Source organism: Monopterus albus, unplaced genomic scaffold (assembly GCF_001952655.1).
Source record: "Monopterus albus unplaced genomic scaffold, M_albus_1.0 scaffold37.1, whole genome shotgun sequence".
Classification (NCBI taxonomy): Eukaryota; Metazoa; Chordata; class Actinopteri; order Synbranchiformes; family Synbranchidae; genus Monopterus; species Monopterus albus.
In genome coordinates, this window is record NW_018127917.1 from 278,589 (window position 1) to 294,991 (window position 16,403).

Sequence of the window (16,403 nt, forward strand, 5' to 3'; positions counted from 1 at the left end):
CTGCTTCCTTCCCTACAGCTTCTCTTTTTCATCTCAGCCATTCATTTTTAATTTCTTTTCTTTTCTCTCTCTTTTGGGACATATTCCATCAATGACACATATTCACAAACTGTGTCACACAAAGGCACAAGTCACAGAAAATTGTAATGATGGTTACTGGAGTGACAACGCGGTACATTGCGCCCTGATGCGTTGGCGCTATGTAGACAAAGACCAGTGAGAGTCCATTGGTGAAAGAGCCTACAGTGGTCACATGAGCATTAGAATTGGACCTTGGAGCAATGGTCCAGTGAGTCCTGTTTTTTATTTTAATTAATTGATTGATTTATTTATTTTGCCTCATGTGGATAGACTGGTTTACATGCTTTTGGGGAAGTAATGGCACTGTGTTGCACTATGGCAAGAAACAAGCTGGTGGAAAATGTATGATCTGGGTAATGTTCTGCTGGAATACCCTGGGTCCAGACATGTGAATATCAGTTTGACATATGCCACCTTTCTAGACATTGCTGTAGATCAGGTAAACTCATGGTAGTGGTGTTTTATGGCAGCACTGGCCGTGTTTGGCAGGATGCACACTGCACACATTCTTCAGAGATGGTTTGAGGAATATGACAAAGAGTTGCTCTGGGCTCCAAATTCCTCAGATTGAACATCTGTGGGCACACACTTGTGCCGAACAACAGGTGTGTTCTTTGCCAGCTCACTGTACAGGACATAACAGATCTGCTGCTGATGTCCCGTGCCAGATACCACAGGGCACCTCTAGAGTTCTTCCAGAGGCTTTGCCTCAGCAGTCAGAACTGTTTTGATTGCACACAGAGGGCCAACAGCATATTAGGCAGGTGGTCATAATGCTTTGACTCATCAGTGTGTAATAGCTGATATTAGTCTTGACAACACATGCCTCACTATTACTTTTAAACACAAAGGTCAAACATGGCCCTAAATTATGCTAGTTACGCTAATGCAAATGCAAAAATACATATACTTTTGACCTCCAGTTTAAAATACAGAACACAGAAGGATCCCTAATGGTTATGTTTTCCTCTATCCCCTCCTTCAGTTTTATTGTCTGGTTTTGTCATCTCTTGTATTCATCTACTTGCTCCTTTCCCCAATCCCCTCACCTCTTTCCTAAGCCCTTCTTTACATTTATCTCCATTAACTCTTGTCGTCCTCTTTGTTTTTCTCTTCCTCTCCTCCACTTCTTTGTCCTGACCTCATCTGCTCATATTTTGTCTGTCCTCTTCCTGTCATGTTTGCCCTTCCTTTTTTCTTCCTTCTCTTTCCTGCCTCTTCGCTGTCTTTCCCTTCCTCCTTTCCTTTTTGAAGACCTATTCTCTTCTAAAGAAACTCACCTTGATGTCCCACACCTCTCCTCCCCTCTCTCTCTTCAGCTCACCCTAGCTACTTAGTTTCTATTGGTCCATTAAGTCAGTTGAGGCTGTGAGTCCTTTAGCTCCCTTTATAAGAAGCTTTTACAAGTTGGCTGCCTGGCTGTGGACCACTGAAGGACAGAATTGAATGGCACTAAGGCCCAGTGGATTTATCCCTTCCTTGTATTCATAGCCAAGGAATCCTGGCTTGACTCACACAGAGGCTTTTCTTCACAGCTCTATTTTACTGGAAAGAACTTTGTTTGTCACTCTTCTTGGCCACCATGTTTGGATTGAAGCATTGCAGGTAATGATGTTGGCCCAGTCTTTTTTATTTCGGTTAAACTTGACTAAAGCATATACAGTAATATAAGAAATTTATGTTATGCTACATTAAATGTACACTCTACCTCTTCCTCCTCCCTGACGGTTTTTTCTGCCAGATAATGCAGCGGATTTCAGAATCACTATCATAGAAGCCCAGTACATTAGTTCTCAGTTGCTCAGAAGAGGCAAGTTTAAATCACAATATACTGTATTTTTGGACGGGGTAAATTTTGTTTAAATAAATTAAGAAAATAGATTTGGAATCTGTGCTTCTAACATAAACCTGCGTGTAATGGTGCAGTGGGAAGAAACACTTTAAATACGTGGGTGTTAACCAGTCAGTGTAATAAGAGTCCTTTTGGACCCAGCTGTTTTCGAATGGTTTCACCCGTTATGCTGCTGTTATGCCAATAATAATGCAACAGAACAGGCAAACCACACTTACTACTAGGTCATAAGGTGTACAGTATATCATCAGTACATATAATAGTTAGGCAACCTGTAGCAATGGTAATTATTATGACCACAGCCAAAGTCACTGTCGGTGACACTGATTAAAAAGCTAAAAAGTTTACACAGGGAGGAGATCAGGGTGGATGTGAGACGACAAAACATAAAACTTTGAAATGGGAAACAGCTGTTCATTGCACATGATGGAATATGTGTGTGTGTGTGTGTGTGTGTGGGTGACCCAGCGCAAGTTTAGTATTTCCTGCACGCTGCTTCTCCATTTCAGTCTGGCTGCCCGACTTCCTTTCTGAGGTCTTTCCTTTCTTTGCCTCTGTCTCTGTCACTCTCATTGCTGTGGTGACGACTTGAAATTGCTCTTCACACTTCTCTGCATCTGCTGCCATAAACACACATAGACTCAGAGCAACCGAGTACAATGACCACCTCTCTCACACACACATCCATGCACACACACATGAATTACAGTCATTCTCCCTCCATCTTAAACTTCCTTCATTGGATCCTTCAGTCAGTCTGTCTTCCCTCTTTCTCCTACTCCTTAAGGAGAGTGGAAATGCAGTGGATGGACAGAGTGAGAGAGAGTGATACGGAAATTGGAGACAGTTCAGTTTATATGATAGAAAAGGGGAAAATCTCAACAGAGAGACAAACCATAATGGAAAAACAGAGAAGAGTTGGAATGGCAAATGAGATATTTCATTACAACTTTTGGGGGAGATGTGTGTTGAGAACTACAGGGGCCATTATAATCACAGTCTTTGCCAAGGAGAACAGCCAGATATACTCTGTAGACTATAAGTACTCATTTGGAACATAACATCCTGACCTGAGCAATGCATTGAGAAAAGTCACTTGTACAGTACAGTACAGCATCTAAAAAAGAAAAAAAGTCATTTTGCCATTGATCATTCATTTAAATAAATAAATAATCCTAATTATTCTAGATCTAAATCTATTTTTTTGTTTTATGGTTTGATATACTACTAAAAAAGTCACTGAAGAAGATTAAATCTGTGTTATGCTAGAAAAGTATTTGTTCCTTATTGAAACAGTTATTGCTCAGGGGGTCTGTACTACCGGGTTCAGCATATCATTATCATACCGTAGACCTCTGCTGTCACGTTTACATTAATAAATACAGAGTGTACCTGCTTTATGCACAAAAAACTATGTGGTTAAGTTTAGGCTCTAAAACTACTTGGTTAGGTTTTGGTAAAAGAGTCTGGCTTGGCTTAAAACACTCACTGATTTAAAAAAAAAAACACGTTTCATACAGAAATCAAACACTTCTCTTTAGTGGGAAAGTTTGATGATTTAGGATCCATCCACCCACAACAATCAATATTCTCACTCTACATTACCTTATTTCCTCTTTTGCTTGTGGCATTATTCCTATGGCCACCTCCTCAGCCATATTTATGACAGTGACTCATAACGGTCATTGACGGGCATGACAACACCTGAATCAGCTGGACAGTCCACAATATTAAAAAGTCCTGGAAGTCATGGAAGAAATACTAAAACATAGCTATGTTTTAGCTGAAATGAAAACACATCAAATCTAAGATAACATTAGTCATTAAAGTTACGGTAAATCTGGCTAAAATTTGATATCAACTTCAGCCTGCAAGAACATTTTATAATGATAGAATTTTCCAATTTCTGAGAAAAATGTCCTTCTTGATTAATTTCAGCAGAGCTTCAACTTCAGCAGAAATTCTTTCTTATCTGTCTTTTTTATTTGTACGTGTTAGAACTTCACAGACATATGACAGAGTTCACTGATGGAGGTAGATGATTCATATGAAATTATTAGTCTCCCTGTCTTGCCATTAAATTACACCTGTGGAAAGGTGTAATGACAATAACAGAGGGAAACAGAACAGGAGGAACAGAGAGGCTAAAGGCAAACAGAAGGGAGGAAAGCTAATATAGGGAGGTATGGAGGACGAAATTGAGAAAAAGAGGTAGACAGATAGAAAGAGAAAAGGAGAATATTGGGTCCAAGAAAGTTGGGTAGGGGGTTAGTGGCAGAGGAGAGAGATGGTAGTCAGACCATATCTGGGGAAATGTGACTCATCTGACCCAGTGACAAGGACATCAATCAACACATGGTGTGTGCATGTGGGTGGGAGTGTTGGGGATTACTCAACATTCCATGGACAGGGACAAACTCAGATATATCTTAATACTTTTACAAAAACTGCTACAAATGTTTGTCATATTAGAATGAATTCCAGTTAGCACCATTAGTCAGCCAATGAGGAGGCCTGACAGTGAGCACTTTGATATTTGAGTTTTAAAAAGCAACATGAAACAACTGAGAGAGTTTCAGAGATGACTGTACTGAAAGTGTTGAGGGACAGGACCATGAAGGCACACTTTTTCTGATATGCCAGTGGAGACAGTCTTTAAAAATATGACAACATGCGCCAAAGACAGTCAAACTGCCTCAAGACGGAAGAACAGAGGTCACAAAATAAACATGCAAAGTTATATGTGTGCAAAACAAAACAAATCTTAAATTAGAATAAAATACATTTTAGCATCATGGTCTGAAAAGTGAGCTGAGCTGCAACAACACCTCTCTGACACAGTCTCAACCAGTGTATCCATTACAAGCTTACTTGTAGCCAGTTTTCTACAGAGATATTACATTTGCTTGGTGCCTACAATGTGCTTACTTATGCCAACCTCTGTGCCACTAATTGGCATCCAGAAATGCAGTACGATTGTAGGAGACTGGATGCATTGTAATGTTTTAAGACATTATGAGTGAAGTCAGTGAGTGTAAATTACACACAATGTCCACATGCCTCTAGTAAATCATTAGTAATAGGCGCTGCTTGCTAAATAGATCATATCATGAAATACAATAGGTGACTGGCATGACCAAAAAACAACAACAACAACAACACTTTTTATCAACTCTGAAATTTTAAGTGGTTTTCCAGCAATTTTAATTTCACACAGGGGCAAAGAGTAAAAAATAATGGTCAGTTGAAGCTGAAAATTTAAGGATGCTCTTACTTTAACTGCCTGAATCTCCAAAAAAGAATTACAGCCCTAGGTTTCCCATAATGCAACTAATAGCTTTTTTTTCTTCATTAGACTCTTTGTCCCAGATAGCTCTCCTGACATCACTTGGTCATTTATTTCCTCAGACTTGACAAAGCTCCTAAAGAGTGACAGAAGATGTTGTTTAAGTGTTTTCCGTGTAACTAGAAAAGTGACATTCATGTTCAAATCACTGGGGTTCCTTTTGGACATTTAAAAACAATGTAACACCAGCACTTAAGGAGAAACTGTGCAGGGTAGGAGATGGAGAGATAAACAGATGGAGAAGGGCAGTGGAATGAGAAGGAGACCACCAAAATAAACTCTATACTTGTGATGAATGCTCTGCTCAGAAATAGAAATCTCATCCCTCTCTCCTCTCTCATCCCGTTTCACCCTGTTATTTCTCCACCTCTTCTCTTTTCCCTCTTCCACATCTCTAACCATCTCTGCCTATATATTTCTTGGTATCTGTCTGTAGCTCCCTCCCTCTTCCGAGCTCTTTCTGTCTCTCTCACATATTGTGCCATCTGCTTGATCAATGGGGCTGATTCTTTTCAGGAAATTCTGTCATGATAGATTTTTTTAGCTGTGTAATGCCTGTGCCTTTTTCTCTTGTTTTTTTTTTTTGGAGAGGAGGCAATTTGCTTCTGTGACAGAAGCTTTGAAGGACACCAAAGCAAAGTGATGTTTTGTTGTTTTTGATCAAACACTTGTTAATTTTATGTTGTATTTTAAAAACAGTATTTTAAACAGTAGTAAAAACATGTTACTGTGATCTCTGAATGACTTTGCTCAGCACACAGAGAATAAAGAGAAGTTTGCATGTATGCAGTTTTATGTTATTTCACAGTAAAACATTTACAAAAAACCTGCCTCAGGTGCTGATGCAGGATAGATATCAGCTTGAACCTTTAAAGTGAATACCACTAAGTGAGCAATGGTTTAAATGTCATTTTAAAGACCAAAACAGGAGGACTAGCATCGAGGATCAACCACCTGGATGGGAGCAGAGTTTGTGGATGGTTGTCATATGTTAAAAGACACTGAGACCATGTCAGTTCAGTGCCCAATGAAAGTGAAATTTAAAAAATACACACAAAAATTAAATGGATTATGTGTGAACATATTCCTACATATGTCTTTCTATGGTTGTGTGGACAAGCAGTAGTTTGAAACCATTGGTGTGAGGACATTTAGGTCAGTCCACACACCTTCAAAGATTTGCTTTGGTTTTAGGATAGAATTAAGTTTGGGTGAGGGCTGGGGTTAGGCATTTAACTGTCATAGCTAAGGTTAGGGTAGAGCTCTAGGAACTGAATTATATCAGTGTCTTCACAGCAATAGTAAGAAAAACGTGTGTGTGTGTCTAATTAAATATAAAAATCTGAGTTAATATTTAACCAACTCAGTATCAAGCAATACTATTAAACCATTATAACATGTGGTATGTCTTCTTCTTCCTTCTCTTGTTCTTCCTGCCCTACATGCTCCACTGTGTTTTGATTATTGGCCGTGTGTGTGTGTGTGTTGGGGGGGGGCATTTCTGGGGAGAGAAGGATCACAGATGGACCTTGTCAGATCTCTGTACATCTGGCTTTATTCCTGTCCAGTTTTACACACACATACAAAAACAATATATACAATATACTTTACCTTGGTCATTATCGCATGTACACAAGCATGAATATATGCATATATAACATTTTGCACATGCTAAACAAACACAGACTTACAGTACTTAACCATACATCCTTGGACCCACTAGAGCACTCACTAATTCACACATTTGCTCACACACAGACGCACTGTGCAGCAGGATACAGTGGGTATGGACTCCTGTTGTGGTTGGACTTTGCCAAAGTAATGATGCCAGGGAATCTGGACCTTGCCAGGTTTAATGGTAGCCAATGGCATATCAGTGTTTGAATGCCAGATTTCAAAGGGCCAATCCTGGCGTGTATATAGAGCCGCTTGTTGAACTGTCTGAAAATTATGCATAACGTCTTCACAGAAAAGTCATTACATTCTCGTTATATAATTCATGGTGATGCTGACAACAGCAAGTTCATAAAAGACAAAAAACATTCTACTTATCTGTTTAAAATCAAGATAATGAATTTAAAAAAACTCGACCTAAGATAAAAGGATTTTTTATTTTTATTTTTGAGTTTTATATTTCACACAATGTTAACTGATTCATCCAAGGGTCAATCAGTGTGTGCACAAGAAAGCTCTGCATGTGTGTGTGTGTGTGTATCAACCATTTGAGGTCCCTTTCTGGGATCGGGACATATGCTTCATAAGACTCCTGTGGACACACAAACACGCAGACACATTCAGGCCTTTACAGCTCAAGGACAAAAGGAAAACCCCCACTATATCTCACTGAGGCTAATGTGCTGATGTGCTCTGACCACATGACCTATCTGTCAGTAAACAGTTAATAATTAAAAACTAAATTTGAAATTTTGCCTTGACTACATTTCAGTCAGGCTTTTTTGCATGCGACTCTCAACCTCCGTGGATGACAGGCTCCTAGACATGAAGTGCTACCCTATACAGTAAGCTTCTTGTAGCACATGAATAAGCACACTCAAGATAATGGTGAATATTCCTTTTGTCATCTTCTGTTTTTATCCCTTGTCAGCCCCCATCTCAACCTTCATTCCAAAGCTTTATTACCACTGCTCAGTGCACAGTGCTAGTACAAGAGGATGTGCCCATCTGCTCAGAAAGTTTTCTTGGATTCATCAGGGACACGTGTGACTGGAGACAAGTTGGTGTCATTTGTAATGAAGTGTATGTAGTTATCCTGTGTAAAAGTGCCACTGTCTCCAGTCTGTCACACTATATGTTCATAGTTTTTTTTCTTCAGATATTTTTTCTCTTCCCTACCCCTCTTCATTTCCTTCATCCTCTGTCTCACCCTTCTTTTCTTTACTCTATTGCTTTTCCCCTCGCCTCTCTCACTCCAAACATATCCCTATGTGCCCACACAGTATAACCAAACCAGCCTGCTTATTCATGTTGCACCGAGGTATCACTATTTCTCTGCTATTATTTTTTTGTGAAGTCGCCTCAGTATGACTTGCCCCAGACAGCGCTACTCTGTCCCACCCTCATTATATTTTCACACTTCGCTACCTTATGACACAAAGACACACACACACACACACACACACATATGTGTGTATGTGTGTGTGTTCTATGTGCCGGCACGAATTTAATGGAAATCCTTATGTCTGTTTTTGTTTAGAACAATGCCCTAGTTTCTACTTTTTCTCTGCAGCATTTTTACAGCAGTAAGCCATTCAATGTACTATACACATATTCTGTAAATTATGTTCTGCGGTATGCTATTTGTTTTCTGTTGTCAGTGGCTGCCATTCCCGCACAAAGTTCAACACACTGCACTACACATGTCAAATCCTCATAAAGCGGTGGTATTGAAAGATTTTGGTGGATGGCTTGTTAACAGCAGTTGTTGACTCACAGGCTGTAGAAATATAGCCTTCATTAGCTACGTATATAACTGACTGACATAGTAGCAGATTTATTGAGACAATTTTTTCCCCAAAAGCATCAAACTTAAATTCTGCTGCTTAGCAATGGAAGGTTAAGATTGTCTGAAATATTTACATTAGCATTTAGGGCGGCACAGCAGCGCCATGGTTAGTGTTGTCGCCTCATAGCAACAAAATTCCAGGTTTGAACCCAGGCCGAGTTTGCATGTTCTCCCTGTGCCTGTGTGGGTTCTTTCCGGGTACCCCAGCTTCCTCCTACTGTCCAAAGACCTGCAGCTTAGGTTGGCCGGTGACTCTAAATTGCCCTTGTGAGTGTGTGTGGTTGTCTATCGCTACATGTCAGCCTCTTGCCCAATGCCATCTGGGATTGGTTCTAGGCCCTAGTCAGGAATAAGCAGTATAGGTAATGGTTGGATAGATCTGAACTCTATTTTAACCCTTGTGTTCTGTTAAGGATCATAATAATGTCATGTTAGCATTTAGCTAACACTACTTGAAAGTGTTTATAATAAGTGATCAGATTGGCTTTATAGTGCTGACAAGCCAAACGTGGGATGAATCACAAATACTGAGTGATGGAGGATAAAGGTTTGGGATCAGAACTCCTTTCTATGACAGCACAATCATTGTAACCTCTTGTTCCCTTTGAAAATGAGATTCTGCACCAAGGACTTAGTAAAAACTCTAAAGGTTTTTGAAATGTCTGGTAGATACACTAGCAAATGAAGACAATCTGGATGTAAATGTATGGAAATAAACTGCCAAAGAGCAATATGTAATTTCTGATATATGCTGGTGTCATGTTTTTTGAATGGGGGCAAAAAAAAAGTGCTCCATTAATGTAGAGCGATGTGTGATGCTGAGTCTGTCAGTCTTGAATACATGATTGGGAGCTAATGTGTTTATGCTTATTTCTTCTGGTAGAGGAAGTGTTGAGAATCACGATGTGCTGTGATGTATGGTGTGTCAGCGGGTTGTAATGCATGTGTGAATTTATGTGAAAAAGCTGATGGTATGTGTGCATGTGATTATGATGGCGTGATATATCCAAAAAGAGACACTGACGAGACGACCAAGGGGTTCTCAAGATGCCAAGAAAAACCTATTTATTCAAAGTGCACAAGTGAAACAAATATGTTTGTTTCACTTTATCACATCTTGTCAGTGTACCGGCCCTTTTCACATATATGGGATTTGTTGCTTTTGACCACACACACCTGACATAGTATTTGAAAAGCTGGGAATTAAGAGCCTGAACCTTGCAATCATTTTTTATATTAGTGTGTGGATACAATAAAAATGTATTTCTCAGGTCTGTGCATCATGGATTTGCATACTGTTTGTTGGCTTGACTTTAATATATGATTAGCTGATTTAAATTTTACAAGTGGTTTTAGTCAGGTATTGCGTCAGTTATCTGTTTTATGAAAAGATGATTTTTTAAAATTATAATGAAGTTAATCCTTATCTTTCTTTTACTCCTCCCCTTCCTTCTCTGTCTTTCTTTGCTTCTTTTCTGCTTTCTTCTCATCTATCCCTCCTCAGTGTCAGATAGCCAAGCTGGAGCAGCAGGGCTCGGAATAGGAGGAGGGCCAGACTCCTCTCAGCTCCGTTTCTCCAGCTCGCTCCCCACTTACCTCCCAGTCCAATGCCAGCTAAGTGGTGCTGACTCCGCCTTCTTCCTGCGGGAAGCTAATCAGGAGGTAATGCGAAATGGCAGCCTATCATCGCGGACTGAGCCCTTCTTTCTCCATCAGCTGGAACCAGGCGCTGCGGCCCCACAATCCCTGCCAAGTGTCAATTGCAGCTACGGAAACATGAGTGTTGAACAGCCAATCCCTGTGGAGCTGCTTCAGGGTGCCCCACCTCATCTGCTGCTGACGTCTAACCAGGTGACTCTGAACTGGAAAGTCAAAGGTCAAGTTGTGGTGCCGAAGGTGGGGTCAACACGGCCATGGATACAGGTACTGACAGTTTGTTTTACTTTCTTCATGACCTTTTCCTCATAAATCTTCCAATGTAATTAAATAACATTTAGGTTTCATATGTATTTAACATACCAACCCCATGTAAGAAACATCAAATGCAAAAGGAATTCTGTTATGTTATTCATACATTTGTCTGACTGCTGATGGCTATTGGCTACCAAGTGTCAGTAATCAATTATAAAACAGCTGCCTGCTTTGACTAGAGAAAAGGGGACAGTGGTGAAAGTGAACCAAATGATAAATGAAATGAAAACAATCCACTGAAAGACTATAAAACGCTCTGTAGGGCTGCGGAGTCGGGTGATAATTCTCTATGGGCTCATTATTATGAGCAACACCTTTCACTTTACACAGCAATTTGGTCCAGTGATTAGTGCACCTTTAAAAAATGTACTCATTAGTGCATATTTAGAACTCTGTACAGGGGAAAGAAGAAGAAAATGTTTTCATGAATTAAAGTAGACAATTGTTTTCCTTGCCATGTCCAAACCTTTTGTTATTGTGAGGTGTTTAAACATTATTAATACTTTCAGCCATCTCTTACAGTGCAAGAAAGAGAACATTTGAAGTTTTTCATTTTTGACTAGCTGTCCATCTAATGATTTACCTGTTATGACATTATTGTATTTATTGTGTCGTCAGGTACTGTTTTACCTGGTAGGGCGGCGGTGGGACGAACCCGACCCGCCATCTCCATCCCTCCTCCCATGTGTCAGAGCCTTGGCCATTCGTGACACCAGTGAAGCAGCACCCTCGGCAGGCTGCCGACTTGTGGGACCATCTCGCATCTGTGTTGTCCGTCTGGAGATTCCCCCAGCTTGGTTTACACCCCCACAAGTGAGAAAAAGACCAACAGAAGTGACTCTACCATCACTGGATGTGTACTACTCCATCATACCAGTTGAAGGAGCTGGTCAGGAGTGTCCCTCCATTGTTAACGAGCCATGGAGAGGGCAGAGTGCAAATGCTGGGCCCCTTGGAAGCCTGGCCATGGGCCTTGGGGGACAGTGGAGCCCTCTAGTGGATGGGGGTCTTCAGGACATGCTGAAAGCTGGTTCTGTGTTAATGACCATGGGCCCGGTTTCTGCCAAAGGAGAAAGATTGCGACTGGATGAAAATGTGGAGGTTCTGGTGCCGCCCAGCCCAGTTCGACTCGGCAAGACGGTGGCATTTGGCATCTATATGAAGACAGATTCAAACACGGAACAGTTTATATTGAGGTGGGAACACAAATGCTTTGGTAGAACTGACTTCAGGTTTTCTTTTCCCTTTCTGTCTCAGTTTCTTTCTGATTTGTTTTTGTATCATCTCCACTTAATGTTTTCCTCCTCATTCTCTCTCATCTCTCAACACAGCCGCCTCCCGAGGTTGATGGCTGTCACCTTTGTATACTCAGCCTCTTTCAGGAGCCAGCAATGCAAATAACAACTTCATGAATATTCATGATTGATCCAAGGAGAGACAAAAACACAGAAAATGAAAAGGGGAAGAGCGAAAGGATGACTGAGAGGGACTTAAGGTTGAGGAGACAGGGGAATGAAAGAATAGCTATAAAATTAAAGTAGACCCTGAATTCTCAAAAAGTTGTACTCAGAATGACTCTCAGGTGTACTTTAGGAGGTCGTCTATATGGTTTCCCACATAAGCAGCAATTTCATGCACCCATATCCCAGGAAACACATTTCAGATTCGGGTCGCTGGCTGAAAATAAGTTTACAACCCCTGATCTAGACTAAGCATGCAAATCTGCATCCCATCTCTGCCTCATCATTTCAGTGACTTTAGGGATTTCAGGCTGACAAATGACAGATGTGCAGATTTATCATTCTATCCAAAAGGCATCCCAGCACATAAGACCATGGCTGGATATCACATTATTCTACCAATATTCTCCTGTGAGTTTAGAACTATTGAGAACATTTTAGAGGGAAACTTTTTAGTATTTCATTATCACATTTCCTCAAGGAAAATCTGAAACACACTGAACATGGTAATTGGCACGTCAACTGACTCACTTTTTCACATGAAGCTTGAGTTTTTCTTTTCAGATCAATTTCACAGAATGACAAAGAAATTGGCTTTACATAATGAAACTGGCACATTTGTGCAACAGAAAGTATGTGGACTGACTTCAGTTGTTGCACATTTCTGCATGACAGTAATCCTTTCAATAATTCATAACAGTGTGCTGCTTTTGGAGAATGTCTGATAAATTAAGTGTCTTAGTATCAAATTTTGTTTGATGTAATGAGTGACAAATGATGGAAATGAAGACGAAATGATGAAGAGGTTTGGGATGGCTCGGCAACTAGATACAAAGATATTTGTTATAATTTTTTTACAGCAGGTCTGACCACTAATATTACTTATGCAATAATACATTTCAAGGAATGTTTTTACAAGCATAGAAGGTTAATCAAAAATTAAGACTGATGCCGAGGCACAGGCCTGTATTCAGTCAGACTTATGGATTTTTTTAAATAGTGTGTTCAATTTTAGGAAAACTTTAAAGGCCAAACAGGTGTGCTGTGGTAGGACCTCATATACTTTTGTGTAATGTGCCCCATCCTTATGGCATGTCTACACAGAAAGTGTTTCAGCTGTGTGTTCAGTTCTCCACATAAGTCTGAAAGAACACATAGGCTTCTAATGTAATCACTCCAGCTGCCTACACAGGCCATGTAATGGCAAACATTTTACTAGCAGGGGGCCAACAATTCAATACTGTGAACGCCTCTAGTGAAGACACACATGGTGCATTGTTGCCGCTGCTCTACTAATGTGCTGCTGACACTACACCTTCTGTGTGGAAAATTGTGTAACAGTTGCAATAAAGCTAACAAGGTGCTGGATGGTGCTGTCAGACCAGATTACCCCAGGTGCAGTTTACTCACATGTGGTGAAAAGTAGACACAGAATAGCATCTGTGGGATTTTAAACATAAGCTGTGGGAGCTAGTAAGACTAACAAGAACAGTCCACAATGTTGTAAATTGTATAGCTTTTACTGTTATCAGCCGTCCTGTCTGCATCCCAGGTCAAACCCTGGATGTAGTCAAACCTTGTTTGACCAGTTTGGCCATGGACCTGTGTTAAAAGTTCAATTTCAGGACAAAATGAGCACCAAAATTACGCTGCACTGCCTAATCAGCATAAACACAGCCTCAGTTGCGCCTGCCTCAGCGTAAGCGCATTCATTCATGGCAGCAAACTACCACAGCGGTGTACCAAAAAAACAAAAAAAAAAACAACACTTGCACGTTTTGAAGCTATGCCGACTTTGTGCTGGCAATAGAATAGAGCCCTTTTTCTCTGACTTTATTGTACAACACCCCTGCTGTTTGTGTGTGTGTGTGTGTGTTTACGTGTCTACATGTACACGTGGTGTGGTACTGCTGCAGAAAGATAGGAAAGCAAAAAATCCTCACTTTTTTTTAAATGAAATAATACCTCCTTTTTCTTCCCTTGGCTACTATTTTAAATTTCAGCAAGTCCTGCACCATTTTCAAGATTGTCCAAATCTCTTCAACTTTTCTTTCTGTCTGCATCTCAGTTGAGAGGTGTGTGTGTGCGCCTTTGTATTACTTACATTATGGAGAGTGTTAACACACTCACATTGTGGGGACTTGGCCATCACTGAATTTTATGATGGCAACATGGTTTAGGGTTAAAGTTAGGTATTAGGGAAGTAGTGGTTATGATTAAGGTTAGGATAAGTCTACAGGAAATGAATGTAAATCAATGTAAAATCTCCACAAGGAATGAAAACACAGTGTGTGTCTGCATCTGAGTTGGAAGGTGTATGTGTGTGTGTGTCTGACTTTGTGTTTGTTTTTGCCCATCCTACTTATAGCTCTTAACCTCTGCCCAAGCATACAGTCCCATGGATAATCTCTCCTGTTAGAAGCAGTCAGACATGTAATAAGTCCTAAGTGGATCTCATTCCTGAATGTGAATGTGTCCGTGTGTGTACATGTGTGACACAGTAAGTCTTAAGTGTGCTTCATCACACTGAGGTGACATGGTTATGATAAACTGCTGAGGAGATGGAGGGACACAGAGAAAGGGAGACAGACAGAGACAGAAATGAAAGGAGAGACAAGGAATGGAAAAAGAAAAATAGTAGAAAAAAGGAGAGGTTGTGATGGGAGATGGATAAACACTGAAAGAAGGGAAGAGAAAAGCGTCCTTCATTTGCATCTCTTCCTCAGTGTAACTCTTCCAAAAGGAGAGGATGGAAGGACAGAGGAACTGAGAGTCATGCATGTGATGAACATGCATTTACCAAATTGGATTGGGCATCCTTCCTGTATCACCTGTCACTGGGATTGTAGTCTCACATGACATTCTGTCACTTTGTGATGAGATTACATGTCTGCAGGCAAACTTTGTGGTTGTGGGTGTTTCAGACATCCAGTACGGGTTAGGTTGCACTGCCAAGTCAGATTCTTCCAATTTAGTTACATTTTGTGTTCATGTCATAGCCTCTACTGTGATCATTTTAAATGTTCCTAGTTCTTTCTTTCCTACCGCATCAAACCACATCACAGCTCATTACATTTGTTCCAATTTACTGTACGTCTCTGCTAAATATCGAGCTTACTGTACTGTGGTTTTCTGACTCTCTAATGTACAGTAACTGCAGTCTGCTGTTCAAAGACTTGTTACAGAGATGCCAGTGCCGCCTCCTGCAACTGATCACAAATTATCCAGCTAGACAATTAAACATCTTTATAGCTGAAAGAGCACAATGTACACAATGGACGTGTGCTACATCAGTTTGTAATTGGTTCTTAACACTGGTATTCAAGCTTAGATATTAATAAACAATCAAAAAACACTGAATATACACTAATGCACCAAACATAAATGGACTTTCCCATCTTATGTGCCTTAGCCCATATTCACTTAGAAAGGAAAAGAGGAGTCGGGCACCCCGTAGCTTTGTGGTTATGGCACATCGCACCATATACCCCTTTGGGGTTTGTGACGTCAGCAATTCGACTAGATTGCTGACAGCTCTGAAGCAGTCTCTCTCTCCCTCTGTCTCCCATTTCCTGTCTGCCTTTCTGCAAGCCAACTGATTAATAAAGGCTAAAAAGCCTGAAAAAAAAAAACAACTAAATAAAAAAGAAAGGAAAAGGGGAGAACAAGAAGAGAAGAGACATTTTGTTAATTAAGAAACACCAGAGAAAGGTACTGTATGTTCTGGGCTTATTGCTTTATTCAGATTGCACTGGTCACAATGATTTTAATTTGATTTTACTTCTCTCTCCCAAGATGCAGTTTACTGACTGGAGCATCATTAAAGGATGAGGAACCTGGGGATTGTAAATATCAAATCAGGAAAAAAAAAAGAGGCAGGCAGCAGGCAGTCAAGGTGCTAGCAAACCTGTGATGTGGTGTGCTCTGGTGTTTTTCAAGTGAGCTACCAAACAAATGGTACAGTGAGTAACAGAAGTATTTGAACACCCTGCGATTTTGCAAGTTCTCCCACTTAGAAATCATGGAGGGGCCTGAAATTCACATTGTAGGTGCAGAATAAAAAAAAAATTTCAGGAAATCACATTGTATGATTTTTAAAGAATTTATTTGTCTTGCACTGCTGAACATAAGTATTTGAACACCTGAGAAACAGCAAGAATTCTGGCTCTC

General features: G+C 40.4%; 1 protein-coding gene across 7 annotated transcripts in view; it reads left to right on the plus strand.

The window, feature by feature from the left end:
• LOC109959105 (transmembrane protein 132C) overlaps positions 1–16,403 on the plus strand; it is a 254,299-nt gene that overhangs the window by 94,930 nt on the left and 142,966 nt on the right. For 6 of the 7 annotated variants that reach the window (XM_020598220.1, XM_020598219.1, XM_020598222.1 and 3 more), the window contains 2 exons: positions 10,307–10,725; positions 11,392–11,969. In XM_020598220.1, coding sequence (XP_020453876.1) covers positions 10,468–10,725; positions 11,392–11,969 — 836 coding nt within the window. In that variant the 5' untranslated portion in view covers positions 10,307–10,467. Of the gene's footprint in view, positions 1–4,025; positions 4,031–10,306; positions 10,726–11,391; positions 11,970–16,403 lie in introns of those variants that run through there. The other variant, XM_020598223.1, reaches the window with a different exon arrangement.